At 49.6% G+C, this 15,882-nt stretch overlaps 1 protein-coding gene and 1 pseudogene across 2 annotated transcripts in view; both read left to right on the top strand.

Moving 5' to 3' along the window:
• The first annotated feature begins 2,447 nt into the window (after positions 1 to 2,447).
• LOC103726951 lies at positions 2,448 to 3,421 on the top strand (annotated as a pseudogene).
• Positions 3,422 to 6,566: 3,145 nt separating this feature from the next.
• Positions 6,567 to 15,882, top strand: part of Sin3b (SIN3 transcription regulator family member B) — a 43,009-nt gene continuing 33,693 nt past the window's right edge. For both annotated transcript variants that reach the window (XM_008824644.2, XM_008824645.1), the window contains exons 1-4: positions 6,567 to 6,704; positions 7,082 to 7,188; positions 8,439 to 8,592; positions 14,481 to 14,681. In XM_008824644.2, coding sequence (XP_008822866.1) covers positions 6,606 to 6,704; positions 7,082 to 7,188; positions 8,439 to 8,592; positions 14,481 to 14,681 — 561 coding nt within the window. In that variant the 5' untranslated portion in view covers positions 6,567 to 6,605. The remainder of the gene's footprint in view (positions 6,705 to 7,081; positions 7,189 to 8,438; positions 8,593 to 14,480; positions 14,682 to 15,882) is intronic.

Here is a 15,882-nt window from a genome sequence, read left to right as displayed (position 1 = left end):
GTTGCTGTTTTTTTGTCTTAATTTTTTATTTTATGCGTATGAGTGTATTGCCTGCATGTATGTAAGTGTACCAGTGTCGTGTAATGTGGCAGTATAAATAAAGTTTTATTCTGAGCCAGTGAGATGGCTCAGCAGGTAAAGGTGCTTACTGCCAGGCCTGAGACCTGAGCTCCATCCCATGGACCCACATGGTAGAAGGAAAGAACTGATTCCTGAATGTTGTCCTATGACCTCCACACACAAACTGTGCCAAATCCACATATAAGAAGGAAGAAAGAGGGGCTGGAGAAGTGGCTCAGTGGTTAAGAACACTTGTTGGTCTTGCAGAAGACCTGGGTTCGAATCCCAGTACCTACATGGCACCTAACAACTGTAACTCCAGTTCCAGGGGATCCAACAGCCTCTTCTGTCCTCCATGGGCATTGCATGATACAGGTGCACTTACCTACATGCAGGCATAACACTCATACACAAAAAATAAAAATAATAGATAAAATATTTTAAAAAAGAAGAGAGAAAGAGAGACAGAGAGACAGAGCATAAATAGATTAATACTTTTTTAAACTTTTTTTTCCAGTTTTTTGAGACAAAGGTCTCACTGTAGCCCCAACTGGAACTCACTATGTAGACTAGGCTGTCCTTGAACTCACAGAGATCTGCCTGCCTCTGCCTCCCAAATGCTGGGATTAAAGGTATATGCCACCACACCTGACTCATTTTTTAGTTTTTGAAGTTTTGTGAGAGCACAGCTTAGTTCATTTATTAAAAGTCCACAGCCCCCTACATCTTCATGATGTACTGGCCAGAGCCGTGTCTCGTCTCTGGCTCCAGTCCTGGGGTCACAGATGCCGACCACAGTGCCCAGCCTTTTACTTGAGGCTCCTGCTCAGGTTGCCATGTTTGTTTGGAAAGCACATACCCATAGCCATTTCCCTAGCCTGCCAAGCTATATTTTTAAAATTATATTTATTTTCTGAGGGGAAAGGTACACGTGCCATGGTGTGCATGTGGAGGTCAGAGGACAGCTTGCAGAAATCAGTTCTTTCCTTCCCCCTGGGGCTTGAACTCGGGCCACCAGGTTTGGCGGTGAGTGCCTTTACTTGCTGAGTCATCTCACTAGCCCTCAAGCTATATTTTTTTTAAGTAGGTTTTGTTGTTGCTGTTTTCATTGTGCTTTTGAAACGGTCTCGTTCTATAGTCTAGGCTGGCTTCGCATTTACTCTGTAGCCCACATTGGCTTGAGACATCATGATCTTCCTGCCTGAAGTACTGACATTATAGGCGTGAGCCACCACACCCTGCCTAGATCTTTTTTTTGCCTTATTTCACCTTCATAACAGAGAGACAGTTCCAGAACCCCCCACATCTTGTCCTACAAAGCCACACTTGTGTTTTGATAAAGAAACTGGGTTGATCCGGTGTTATCACAGAGGATTGTTTTTGGGAAGCAACATTATGTGGTTTCTACTTTAGTTCTTTGCTATTGCTTAACAAATTGTTGCAAGATCTATCAAATGCCATCATTATTATCTGGGTGGTTCCTGGGAGTCAGAATCCACCTCAGCAATCCAGCCCTGCATGACAGGGCCCTTTGTTCAGTGTCTTATCAAGTGTTGGCCTAACTGGCATCTCAGCTCAAGGCTGGACTTCAGTTCCCAGGGACTGCCTGACCCATGAACAGTTTGTAAAACAAAAACGTCCTTCCTCAAAGCCAGCAGAATTGAATCTCTCCACTCTGTAATATCTCAAACTTGTGATCCTCCTGCTTCAGTTTCCAAAATCCTGGCATGATAGGCATGTATCAACACACCCAGCTTCATCTCTGTTCTCTGTGTGTGCATGTGCAAGCCAGAGATTGATGTCAGGTGTCTTCTTTGATTGTTCTCCAGCTTATATATTGAGATAGGGTCTCTCACTGAACCTGGAGCTCACCAATGTGGCTGTTCTAGCTGGCCAACTTACCCTAGGGAGTCCCCATTTCTGCTTTAGAGCCCTGGGATGACAGGTGGTCACATGTGCGCTGGCTTTGGAACCCTTCAGGATTGGCTTAAAGTCAACTCTTTCAGGATTTAAAAAATTAATTTCTAGGGCTGGAGCAATGGCTCAGCAGTTAAGGGCACTGGCTGCGCTGGCAGAGGATCCAAGTTTGATTCCCAGCACCCATGTGGCAGCTACCAACCATCAGTAACTCCAGTTCCCGTAGAGCTGACTCCCTCTTCCAACCTCCAAGGGCATTGCACAACATGGGTGCATTTGCACACATGCAGGTAATACACTCATACACATAAAATAAAAATAATAATTAGACCATCGCAGTGCAGCAGGCTGGGGTTGTCTCGTCTCTCATCTTCACCACCACTGTCTTCCCACGACCCGGGCGCCCCACGCCGGCCAGGCCTCACTCCCAGACCGTCTCAAACCCGTCGTCACACTCCGCCATCATGTTCATGTTCGAAGTGCGCCTGGTCCAGGGCTCCATCCTAAAGAAGGTGCTGGAGGGTCATCAGCTCAGGCAGCGTGAATCTGCAGAGCACGGACGCAACCTGGCCGTGGGCATCACCCTCACCAGCAGGTCCAGAATACTAAAGTGTGCCGGCAGTGAAGACATCATTACACTAAGGGCTGAAGATAATGTGGATATCTTGGCCCTAGGTTTTTGGGGTTTTTTTTAGTATTTTATTATTTTTATGTGTACGAGTGTGTTGCCTGCATGTATGTGAGGACACCTGTGTCATGCAATGCCGTGGAGGTCAGAAGAGGGCTTCGGATTCCCCTGGAACTGGAGTTAAGGATGGTTCGTAGCTGCCATGTGGGTGCTGGGAATTGAACCTAGGGCCTCTGCCAAGAGCAGTCAGTGCTCTTAACCGCTGAGCCGTCTCTCCAGCCCCGGCCCTAGTTTTTGAAGCACCAAATCAAGAGAAAGTTTCAGATTATGAAATGAAGTTGATGGATTTAGATGTAGAACAACTAGGGATTCCATAACAGGAGTATAGCCACTTAGTAAAGATGCCTTCTGGCGAATTTGCCTGTATGTACCGAGACCTTAGTCATATTGGAGATGCTGTTGTCATAACCTGTGCAAAAGACAGGGTGAAGTTTTCTGCAAGTGGAGATCTTGGAAATGGAAACATTAAGGTGTCACAGACAAGTAATGTTGATAAAGAGGAAGAAGCTGTTACCATAGAGATGAATGAGCCAGCTCAGCTAACTTTTGCACTGAGGTACCTGAACTTTTTTACAAAAGCCACTCCGCTGTCTCCTACAGTAACATTCAGTATGTCTGCAGATGTGCCCTTTGAGTATAAAATTGCTGACATGGGACATTTAAAGTACTATTTGGCTCCCAAGATTGAAGATGAAGAAGGATCTTAAGCCTGGATAGAATCTGAGACACAGCCTTTGAGAACTGCTTTTCAAATGCCAGAACATTCTGAAGTCTTTTTCTGTCACCAAATTTGTACTTGAGTACATATGTAGATATCTTCTATAAATAATATATTTTTTTCTCTCTATTCTCTACAATTTGTTTAAAGAATAAAATCCAAAAATAAAACTCAAAATAAATAAATAAAGCCGGGCGTGGTGGCGCACGCCTGTAGTCCCAGCACTTGGGAGGCAGAGGCAGGCGGACCTCTGTGAGTTCACTGCTTACCAAATGTGTATGGTCTTCTTTCCTAATTAAATTTCATTTGATGCTCTTCTGTGTCCATTTATCAACTCTTTTATGGAGAAGACCAAGAATGTGGACAGAAAGGAAGCCCCTGGGATGAAGCAAGGTTTGCTAGTGCTCATATACTAGTAAGCGAGGGTCTTAGGACACCTCTGTTTGGATAGAGCACTCTTCTGCTGGGTACTGAGGCTGGATTCATATTTATTTATTTTATATGTTTGAGTGTTTTGCCTACATGTAAGTGCTAGGAACCAACCCAGGTCCTCTGCAAGAGCAGCCAGTGCTCTTAACCACTGGGCCATCTCTCCAGACCCTCTTTTGGGATCTTAAGTAAGCTCCTTAAAGTCTCTTTCCCTTTGTCATATAAAGAGATTGTTGGGGTTTGAATATGGTTAGGGTATATGCTGGAAGCCTGGTCCTGAGTGTGATGATGCTGACAAGAAGCAGAAGGTCCTAAGAGATAGGACCTAATAGTGAGGTTGGTAACCACAGTGGGCAAAAGCAACTTGAGGGGAAAGGCTTTATTTGGCTTACTGTCTGTCACTGAGGAAAGTCAGATAGGAACTCAGGAACCTAGAGGCAGGAACTAAACCAGAGACCGTAGAGGAACCACTTGCTGGCTTGCTTCTCTGACATGTGTTCAACTTGCTTTCTGGTATAATCCAGGCCCACTTGCCCAGAGAGGGCACCACCCACAGTGGACTGGGCCCTCCTAAATCAATTAGAAATTAAGAAAATGCCCCACAGACTTGGCCATAGGCAGTCTGATGGGGGGAATTCCTCAATTGAGATTCCCTCTTCCCAGGTGTCGCTAGTTTGTGTCAAGGGGACAATAACTAACCAGCACATAGATCGTGTGGACAGTGCCCTTCATAGGTCTCAACAAGTGGGTTGGTTCTTGAGAGAGTGGGTTGTCATTCATTTCATTTTATTGTGCTTGTATGTGTGCGTGGGCATGTGCACCCACGTACACAGACATGTGGAAGTTAGAGAGCTGCATCAGGTCTTTTCCTTGATAGGTCTCCACCTTATTTTTTTTAAGGATTTTTATTTATTTATTTATTTATTTATTTATAGACAGGACTGCCCCCTTGTAGCCCTAGGTGGCCTGGAACTCACTATGTAGACCAGACTGACCTCAGTCTCACAGAGATCTCACAGAGATCTGCTTGCCTCTGCCTCAGAGTGGTGGAATTAATGGTGTGTGCCATTATTTATTTGTGAATGGGTGAATGCCACATGTGTGGGGGTGGGTGCCTGTGGCGGTCAGAGAGGGTGTTGGAGCCCATAGAACTCAATGGGTGCTGAGGATGGAACTTGGGTCCTCTGCAAGAGCAGGAAGTGCTCTTAACCGCTGAGCAGTCTCTCTGGTCATTCCACATTAGTTTTTGAGACAGGGTCTCTTGCTGGCTTAGAGCTCACTGATTCAGTTTGGTGGGCTGGCCAGTGAGCTTGTCCACCATCAGCTTTTTTTTTGTATGGGTTCTGGGGTTCAAACTCAGGTCCTTATACTTAGGGGGCGAGTACTTAACCAAGTAAGCTATCCCTACCCAGCCTGCTTTTTTTTGTTTTTGTTTTTCTAATTTTTAAAACATTTTACTTATTATTTTTATTTTATGTGTATGCGTGTATTGCCTGCATGTAGGTAAGTGCACCCATGTCGTCCAATGCCCCAGGAGGTCAGAAGAGGCTGTCGGATCCCATGGGACTGGAGTTACGGATAGTTGTTGGCTGTCATGTGGATGCTGGGATTCAAACCCGGGTCTTCTGCAAGAACAGTGTTCTTAACCGCTGAGCCATTTCTCCAGCCCCTGGTTTTTTGGGGTTTTTTTGTAAGACAGAGTCTCATTATGTAGCTGAAGTTGGTCTCAACTCTGATCCACCTGCCTCAGCTTCTCCAGAGCTAGGATGACAGTTGTGTACCACCATGGGTATCTTAGTGTGTCTTTGTAGTGCACAGCAGTTGATCTTCAGAGACAGTGAGGTGTTGATGGAAGCAGATTGTCCAGACATTTCATGACCACAAAGGGACCAGGCTATCTTTGCTGCTGTTCACAGTGGCTTACTCTGAAACAGAAGTCCTTCCTGGGCTGTGAGCCATGGATCCTTGCTGCTTCCGCCTCTCCATCACAGCTACTCAACACACGTACCCTTTGTACTCTACCTTCTATGATGGTTAGTCCTGATTGTCAACTTGATGGGGCTTAGAATCACCATGGAAACAAGTCCCTGGGCATGTTTATGAGAAATTATCTAGATTCTCTAAGTAAAGTGGGAAGACTCTCTAACTGGAATTACAGACGGTTCTTAGCCGCCATGTGGGTGCTGGGAATTGAACCTGGGTCCTCTGCAAGAGTAGTCAGTGCTCTGAGCCATCTCTCCAGTCCCCCTTTCTTTTTAAAAAATTTTATTTTTTATTTGTATGCATGTTTTGCCTGCATGTATGTAACTGCACCCGTGTCCTGCAATGCCTGCATCCCCTCAAACTGGAGTTACAGATGGTTGTTAGGTGCCATGTAGGTGCTGGGAACTGAATCCAGGTCCAGTGAATCCAGGTCCTCTGTAAGAGCTGCCAGTACTCTTAACCTCTGAGCCATCTCTCCAGTCTGAGGAATTTCCCTTCTTTTTTAAAGACAAGAGTTTTACTAGGTATCCCAGGCTGGCCTTGAATTCCCAGTGATCCTCCTGGCTCAGCCTCCCTGCTACTGAGATGACAGGAGTGACTGAACACTAAATGTGAGTTTCATAGAACTAACGCCGTTTGGAAATACAGGACTCAAGGACGTTTGCTTCGGTGGCCGCCGCCCGCAGCGAGACCCTCGGGCGGCCACGCCCACAACCCTGGCGTCACGAGACTCCACCCCTGGGGCACGGGGCTGCGCAGGCGCGTCGGGGCTCGGGCGGAGGCGGGGCAGTTGCGGTTCTGACTTCTAACATGGCGCACGCAGGCGGTGGCGGCTCCGCGGGCCGGGGATTCGGCGGCTCCCGCTGGGGTCGCTCGGGTTCTGGGGGCCACGAGAAACTGCCGGTGCATGTGAGTGCCGCCCCCAGCCACCCCTCGGGGGGCCCCGACTTCCGCGGGCGGCGACTCTCAGCGCGGCCCCGTTTCGGCCTCCGCCGTGCGCAGCCTGGACCCCGGGACCCCGCAGTCCTCCCTGGATCCTTCCGTCCTTCCGCCGCCGCTTGTTTTTCCCCGCAATGCCACGGTCCTCTTGGAGACCCTCTCGGTGCTCTCCGGCGCCCCTCGGTCCTCCCGGAGATTGCACGGTCCTCCCGGCCCCCCCCACGAACCCCTCGGGCCTCCTCGAGACCACCCGCCGGCTGTTAGGCCTCCCCTCCGCCCGCGTCCTCCAGCCCAGCGTCTCTGCATTGCGCGACCCCAGCCCACCGCAGCCTTCTCGTTCCCTGCAGGTGGAGGATGCCCTCACCTACCTCGACCAGGTGAAGATCCGCTTCGGTAGCGACCCCGCCACTTACAATGGCTTCCTGGAGATCATGAAGGAGTTCAAAAGCCAGAGGTAACCTACAGGGCCTCCCACACCAGAGAGCACTGAATCAGCACGGCACCCTCCCCTCCCCCGCGGCCCAGATGTACAGAGCCTCCTCAGCAGGTGACCTGTACAGGTTGGGAGGACCCCTGGGAGCCTCTCCCTAAAAGAAAAAAAAAATGGCAGGACCAAGCAGCTCCTTATGGAACGAGCTGTTGGGGAGTCCTGGAAGATGGCAGGAATTGGGCGCGATCAGGCAGCAAAAGGAGCTGGGGCCAGTGTTAAAAATGTTGGTTTGGGGACCTGTGAAGATGGCTTAGGGGCTTAAGACACCTGACCCACCTGATTGCCATCTTTAGGTAAGAACTGACTCCCACAAGTTGTCCTCAGACCTCCACTTGAGTGCCGTGCCACACACGACCACACACGTCAATAAAAATGTAATTTTTTTAAATGTTGATTTTTTTTTTTTTTAGGTAAGTTTTGTACATGGAAGATTTGGAAGTATGAATTTTGATTTCTTGATTGGGGAGGGCAAACACTGTGAAAAATGATGTTTTTCTGCATCCCTCAAATCTTGTCCCCACGGTGCCTCTCTTGGCACCCCCTAAATGTCAAGCCTGCTTGGACATAAGGGACATGGAATACATTGAGGGGTGTGGCTTATAGAAAAGTCCAAACACAGGAGCTGATTTTGTAGGCACAGAGTGATTAGCAAGAGTGAGGTGCTGTAGTCATGGGCTTGGTGTAGGTAGGGCCCCTTAGTGACAGGGGTGAGACTGGCATTCAGGCCCCGTCAAGTTTCCTATTAGGAAGTATGGGGGGGTGGGCAACCTGGCTTCCTTCCAGATAGGTGTGAGGTGCTAAGCCCTGGCCAAAAGGAAAAGTTCCCTCCCCCTCCTGCCTCACTCATCCAACCCCCAGACTTGTAGGACCTTTGCTGTTTGTACTCAGTCGTTTAAAAAAAATCATATCCCTCTCTAATTCATAAAAAAGGGAATTTATTCTGCTGCTTAGAGGATGTTGGTCTGCTGAGTCTCAGAGTCCAGAACTCACAGTCAGCTCTCCCTGCACTGGGAACCAAGCACACATACTGGGGATAGCTTCGGGGAACTGTGGATAGTCTGTGGTTCTTGGCCAAGAGTGCAGGGTGGGTCCTAGTTTTGGGTGCTCTGCCCTCAGGTAAGTCTGGAATGTGGAGGTCTCCTGGAATTGGGAGTGTGTTTTCCTTTAGGGTTTCTCCTAGGACCCTTTTGCCCACTTGAACTCTCTTTTTCCAGCATTGACACCCCTGGCGTGATCAGGCGTGTGTCCCAGCTCTTCCACGAGCACCCGGATCTAATTGTGGGATTTAATGCTTTCCTCCCACTGGGATATCGCATAGACATTCCCAAGAATGGCAAGCTGAGCATCCAGTCGCCTCTGATGGGCCAGGTAAGCTTGACTTTGGTGATAAGGGTTCAGCACCACCCACCCTGCCATCCAGGGTGGGCAGCCAGGCTTGTGGTGTTACTGGAAGTACAATCTGTTTTTTTTCTAGGTTCAGTAATTGCTCTAACACAAATCAAGATAGAAACACAGCCTCTATATTCCCAACTGATCTGTTTAGAAGACTTAAGAGCAGTGGCTGGGACATGGTTCAGTGCAGGAAGATGTGCTTAATATGTGCCAGGCCCTGGACTCCATCCCTGGCACTGTGGGGTGAGGGTGTGGGAGGTGATGTCGGGGTCAAGAAGGATTCTGTGTTCAGAATCTTCGCTTCAGTAGTCACTGAGGTCTTGCCTTAGGGCTTTCCCAGAAGGTTTACCAGGTGGGCCACCCTTGACCTGTACCCTGTGTGCTTGTGGGTTTCGGATCCTTCCATTGATCTCAGGCCACCAATAAAATAAAGTGGTTGAGCTGTGTGCGTGTGAATGGTTTACTATTGCTGTGCCTCATTTAACTGTCAAAGAGTTGTGTCACTTGGGCTTGGGGCTCTGGGACTTCTGTCTTGGTGACATCTTCCTTCCTTCTGTCTGTAATCCCCCTTTTTTTTTTTCTTTTTTTTTCAAGACAATGTCTCTGTAGCTGGAGCCGACCTGAAACTCATGTCCTGCCTCAGTCCTCCAAGTGTCAGGATGAGAGGTGTGAGCCACCATAACAGGTTTTCTGTTAAGTTGCAGGAGCCTTTAAGCCCTTAAGGCAGATCTTTTGAGTTGGAGGCCAGCCTGGTCTGCATAGCAAGTTCCATGCTAGCCAGGGCTGCATAGTGACACCCTGTCTCAAAACAAAGTTACAGAGGGACCTAGGAAAGGCGAGAGATACGGTGACAGGTCCTCCTGAGGGCATCTTGAAAATTCTACTTTGAGCTCCCTGCCCCCCCCACCCCAATTGACATGTTATCTCATTGAAGTTCAGTTTTCAAAGATCTCCATGTCCAATTCGCACCTGGAATCTAGGGACAGGGCTCAGGCCTCCAGGCCACCAAAGCCTTAGCAGGAATAATTTCTGGAATACCCACAGCTGAGACATAAAGCCAAGCTCACTTGCAGGAATAGATGTGTTAGAACATAGTTTGTGGAATGAAGGCTGGGCATCATTGCTGTCACTCACTGGGAAAGAGCTACAGACATGTCCTCACACACCGTGCTGGGGGACTGTGGCATGGAACTGTGTAGGAAGTGAAGTCAGTTGCAGAGGGCCCTGCTGTCCCTACACACCACATAGGGCTTTGGACAGATAACAGAGCAAGGCCAGGTCTTACCTGCCATGAGGTGGCATAAGTGACCAGTAGGCCCCAGTGACTGGCAGAATGGCCTGACAGACTGTCCCTGAAGCAGGAGTAGGGCACTACTGTCGGTCTCCATCAAGGTCCTCTCGAGGTGCTTAGAGCCCCTCGTTCTCAGCCTTGACAGCTCTTAGTTTTCTGACAGCATCACACAGTGTCTTATTGTAAGGGTGTCTTGCATAGAGGTGTGTTGAGCAGCGGTCACATACCTTGTACCCTTCCTGTAGCAGCCTGTATGCCATCCAGCCACTGGGATCTGGCCCCAGTTGAGAACACAGCTCTCAAGGGACAGGTAGAGCTGGGTGGTGCCTCATGCTTGTCACCCCAGCATTTAGGGCAGAGGCACGAGGTTTGCCCCAAGTTCAAAACCAGCTTGGACTAGAGTGAGACCTTGTCTCCCCTCCCCCCTGCAAGGGAGTGGGCAGGCAGGTACACCCTGAGCAGGACAAGCCAGGGACTTGGAGGGGAACTCCACCCTCTGCTGTTATCTCCCTGAGTCAGTGGCATTGCCTTATACAGCCCCCATAGCTACTCTGAGCTGTGAGAAGTGCACATTCCCCATGTTGGTGTATCTGCTGGCCAACCCAGCTCCTCACAGCAGGCAGGACTTCTGCCTGTGTCTTTCACAATTATCTGATGGTCCTGTGTTGGAGAACAGATAGAAGTCAGATGTCAGTGGGCAAGCAGGGATGGGCCTCCAGCTCTTGGGTCTTCTTCCAGACCTAGGGACAGAAGAAGCAGCTGTGAGGAGCAGGTCCCTGGTCCTAGTGACTGACAGGAGGCTCAGTTCCAGTGATGGGTTTTTTGTGTCCCAGTGATTCTAAGCCAGTGACCACCACTTCTTGGAGCTGGACCCTGGGGTTTAATTTGGGGTGCTGATGTGGTACTCCTATGAGACTAGTTGGTAGGGCAGGAACTCACCGAGGCAAGGCCTAAGGGAAAAGGAGGAAGGGCGTGAGGGACTGCGGCATTGGGGGATGCTTGTCTGTAGAGTGGGGGCAGGCCGGGAGTTTTAGGAGCAGAGAGGCAGGCTTGGGGGACATGAGTCCTGGTAGACTCCTATGCTGCTGGGCCAGGAATGGACCATGGAGTCCAAAGACTACCTAAGAGGTCAGGAAGGACTATGCTGTGGTTACATTGCATAGTGGCAAGGACAAGGAGGGCATCGCAGTTGTCCTTCAGGTCAGGGACGCAAACTGAATTACCCCTGCCAGCCAGCCGTCTGATGGAGATTGGCTCATGCTGAGGCCAGCAGGGCCCAGGCAGCTGCTGCTCAGGGTCACATGTATGCATCCTGAGCACCAGGGAGCAGCATGTGGTTCTTAGGCAGAGACAACTGCTCTGTGGGGCTCAGTTTGGGGTATCAGCTGTTTAAACAGCCCCCCAAAAGGGTGTGGAGGTACCAAGAACTGGGCTGTTCTAGAAGGTTCCCACCAGAGCCTGTTTTTTGCAGCTTGTAGGCCAGGGCCACTTTGGCCTTTGTATGGCTGAAGGTTTTTATATTTTCTGAAGATCACAAACGTTTTTAAATTGTGGTATCATTTGCGTAGCATCAAATTTATCAGACTAAGCATTTAGAAATACACAGTTTAGTGGGTTGGGTGTGTTTATATATAGGGTTGCATAACCATGACTAGTTACAGAACGTTTCCATCACCTCAGAGACAGACCTCACTTACCCTTACCGTCTTCCTTCCCCAGCCCCTGCTGCTTCTGTCCCTGGATCAAGAGCTGGTGGCCCATCCATGCTTGTCCCAGCCCCTGCCAGCCTCCTTCCAGTCTGTTTGCTTATTTCTAGGCATTTCACATAAATGGGGCTATGCACATCACAGGGCTTTTTTCTATCAGTCATTTACATCATGTGTTAGGCTTCATTTCTTTCCGTGGCTGAGGAATATTACACTGGCTGCATCATGTCTTGTTCGTTCATCTGTGTATGTTTGAATTGTTTCTACTTTTTTTCTGTTATGACTTATACTTCTGTGATGAACATTGCTGTATGAGCCCTTTCCAGTACTTCTGGGTCTGTCTGCAGAATCTGCATTGCTGGGTCATAGGACAGTTCTGTTTTCAAAATTTGAGGAGCTGCAGGCTGTTTGCTGTAGTGGCTGCTTGGTCCCCATGTAGTGCCCTTTGCAGAGCCCTGGTCTAGATGCCTCAGCTTTACCCTCCTGACTTACTCAGGGGACCATAAAAACACATTGTGCTTGCAGGTGCCCCTGAGAGTGATGGGAGTCCCCGGCCTTCCCGCGGGCAAACCTTGGCCTTGGAGCGGCTTCCTTTGAACTCCTCCCACACAGCAGGAAAGAGCTCAGACCCAGACCCCTGTCACTTTGAGCATGGGTATCAGTAGGCAAGGAGAGTCTTGGTGTGTTTGGAGTCAGAGTGCCTCTGTCCACAGCTTTGGCTCCTAGCACTGTCTGTTCGCTGTTGTAGACTCAGCTGTGTTCCCTCCTCAGTTCGTCTGCTGAAGCCTTCGTCCCCAGCACCTCAGAACACCAACAGTCGACCTTTGTACCCTTGGGTTCTGCACCTGCAGATTCGTCAACCATATTGGAAATATTTAGAAAAAAAGGATCTATACTGTGTACATACAGACACATACATATATACGCATAAATGTGGGGTATTGGGGTTGGAACCAGAGGCCTTGTGTATGCTAGGTGAGCTTTCTGCCACTGAGCCACACCCCAGCCCTAGGCTTTTGTTACATACAGCCATCATTCCCTGATCTACACAGTATAACTGTGTTCGTGGTGTTGATGTTATAACACTCCTAGAGATGTTGTCAGGTCTGTGGAAGGTGTGTGCATTTGTAAACACTGGGCCATATTTGGGCGTCTGTGGAGTTTGGCAGCTAAGGAGGGTCCTGAAACCCATCCCCCACATACACAGCGGACAGCTGTATTTGGAGTTGGGACATTGACTGAGAAACAGTAGGTCAGATGAGGCCATTTGGGTGGTCTCTAGTTAAATCTAACACATCACAGAAGACTAAGGTGGTGGCAGCCATTTATAGGCCAAGCAAGGGCCTCAAGCATCTGGATCTTGACCCGCTGCCCAGGAGACCCAGGCCCTGACACTGGCAACATCTGCCATGTCACATCCATCCTTGTTGTCATCGTCAGGTAGCAGGTGGCAGGAGGTCAGGGGCAGGTGGTAGGTACAGTGGATACCATGCTCCCTGGTACTCAGTGGAGAGAGTCCACTGGATTCTGAGCCCATCTTAGACTCTGGGGTCCAGGCAGTGACCACCCTGCTAGTGAAGCCGGACAGAAGTCAGTAAAGCATGATGCCCAGAGGCAGGCAGAGCTGCTGAGCAGAACACAGGAAAGGGGTTCAGAATCATTGGGTGTTGGTTTGATGGCTCTGGAGCATTCCCCGACCATGTCATCTGACTAGAACCTTGAGCTGAGTTGCAGTGACAGTCTGCTGCAGGGTCATCCTGCTTTGGAATCCAGCACCCCTTGCTGGACTCCTCGTTAGCTGGGGCTGCAGCTCAGTGGTAGGTGCCTGCCTTGCTGCTCCAGGGCTGCCAAGAGGGAAAATTAAGACACCAAGAGATTGGTCTTGTTTCTTTGAAACAGGATTCTGTGTGTATGAGAAACATGCTTATTTTCATTTGTATTGGTAAAAAAAAATGCACAAATAAGACATGCTCTGTGAGCTGGGTGTGGTAGTGCACACCTTTAGTCCTAGCACTTGAGAGCAGGTGGATCTCTGTGAGTTCAAGACTAGCCTGGTCTACATAGCATGTTCCAGGCCAGCTGAGGCTACAGAGAGACCGTCTCAAAAAGAACAAAAACAGGGCTGGAGAGATGGCTCAGCGGTTAAGAACACTGTTTTTGCAGAAGACCTGGGTTTGAATCCCAGCACCCACATGGCAGCTCACAACTGTCCATAACTCCAGATCCAGGGGATCCGACAGCCTCTTCTGTCCTCCGAGGGCATTGCACGACACAGGTGCACTTACCTACCTGCAGGCAACACACACATACACATACAATAATAATGACAGTAAGGAACAGAAAACAAAGACATGCGCATGTGTCACTTGGGTTATCCTGGTGTAGCACCGAGGTGTGGGGTGTTCTGGGATTTCTCAGCCATCTGCAGGATAGGCTGCCTGTGAGCTCCAGGGCCCTCTTACCATGATGGCTCCGTACTGCCAGCTGCAGCTGTTTCCACCCAACAACAGCCCACTGCAATGTGACCATGCAAGGTCCATGTGGGACTGCCCTTGGCTGGGACCAGGCTCAGTTTCTGGGATTCATGAATCTTCCCTCATACTAATCTCAGGGGAAAGGGCTTATTAGCACATGTCTTCAGCCCCAGGAGGGTCAGACAGGAAGATGACTAGTTCAGGCCAGCCCAGGCTGTGTGGGGATACCATATCTCAACAATGAGGCTTGTTAAACCTGCCATTCTGGATGGCAGGATGGGTGGAGACCTTGCTGTGGGGTCCCTAGGGTGACCAGAGGGACCCTTCTCTATATGCAGTGAAAATGTGTTGGTCCCCTGGCCAGCCCACATCACTCTGCCCTGTGTTCCACAGGAAAACTCACACAGCCATGGTGACTGCGGCGAGGACTTCAAGCATCAGACGCCCTACAAGGAGGACAGAGGCCACGTGCCCCTGGAGTCAGACTCTGTGGAGTTCAACAATGCCATCAGCTATGTGAACAAGATCAAGACCCGCTTTCTGGATCACCCCGAGATCTACCGGTCTTTCTTAGAGATCCTGCACACCTACCAGGTGGGACCCCCTCTCCCCCAAACAATAAGTAATGAGAGGCTATGAGATCTGTGGAGGTGTTATAAGCTGTGGAGCCCAGGACCTCAGGTGCTGTGGTTGCTTACTGCAAGCCACTCTCCCAGCCCTGGTAACTGGGTGGGCTCTCTTCAGGTGCCCACACTACCAGCCCTTCATTTTGTTTTAGCTTTTTGTGCCAGGATCCAGCCAGGTAGCCCAGGCGTCCCTGGAACTCAAAATCCTTCTACCTGTTTTCTGAGTGCTGGGCTAGCAGGCATGCACCACCATGTCTGGCATAATTTTTATTTTTAACTACTTTTTGTTTTGAGACAGGGTCTCCCTATAGCCTCAGCTGGCCTGAGACTTGCTGTATAGAGCAGTCTGACCTTGAACTCAAAAAAGGTCTGCCTGCTTCTGCCTCCTGAGTGCTAGGAGGGTAAAGGTTATGCCTGCCCAGCCATAACTTTGGTTTTGCTCTTGTGAACTCCTTTGCGTCATGCAGCCCTTACGCATTAGGGAATTAAAAGAGTCTGAAGGTAGTCTCTTGCTGAACCGATGTCATTATTATCTTCACTGTGACTCCATTTCACTTCTGCAGATTATAGGTGGCCTGGCACCCAGAGATGACAGGCTGCTGCTACAGAGTGCAGTCTAGTGCTGAGGGAGTCAGGGCAGGCTAGGTGAGAAACAGGAGGTGTGTGGAGAGTTCTGTGGGCCAGCAGCTGCCAGCTCCAGGCAGGAGCAGGGAAGGAGGCTGGAGTCTGCACTGGGTACAGCTTGTGCTGGTCCAGGACTCACTCACACAGCTCTGAGGGGGTTTTGACAGGAAGGGTCAGCACACTGCTGGGGCACAGGGAGGCTCTATCCTTTGACCCAGGACTTTCTGAACCAATTCCAAAGCTGGGCCTGCTTCAAAAACAAAATCTGGTGGCTGAAGAAATAGCTCAGCAGTTAAGAGTACCGGCTGATCTTGCAGAGGACCGGGATTTGATTCCCAGCACCCACATGGCAGCTAACAATCATCCATAATTCCAGCTCCGGGGATTTGACACCGCCTTCTGATCTCGGCAGGTGTTGCATGGCACAGGTGTACTTAACATACATGTAGGCAATACACTCATACACATAAAAATAATATTTTTAAAAACCCGACGTCTCTCTGGTTGTACACTCAGACCCTCAGAGAACACAAAAGCAAACCAGA

Source organism: Nannospalax galili, unplaced genomic scaffold (assembly GCF_000622305.1).
Source record: "Nannospalax galili isolate Female #2095 unplaced genomic scaffold, S.galili_v1.0 scaffold529, whole genome shotgun sequence".
Classification (NCBI taxonomy): Eukaryota; Metazoa; Chordata; class Mammalia; order Rodentia; family Spalacidae; genus Nannospalax; species Nannospalax galili.
This window is presented reverse-complemented; position numbering and strand designations above follow the sequence as displayed.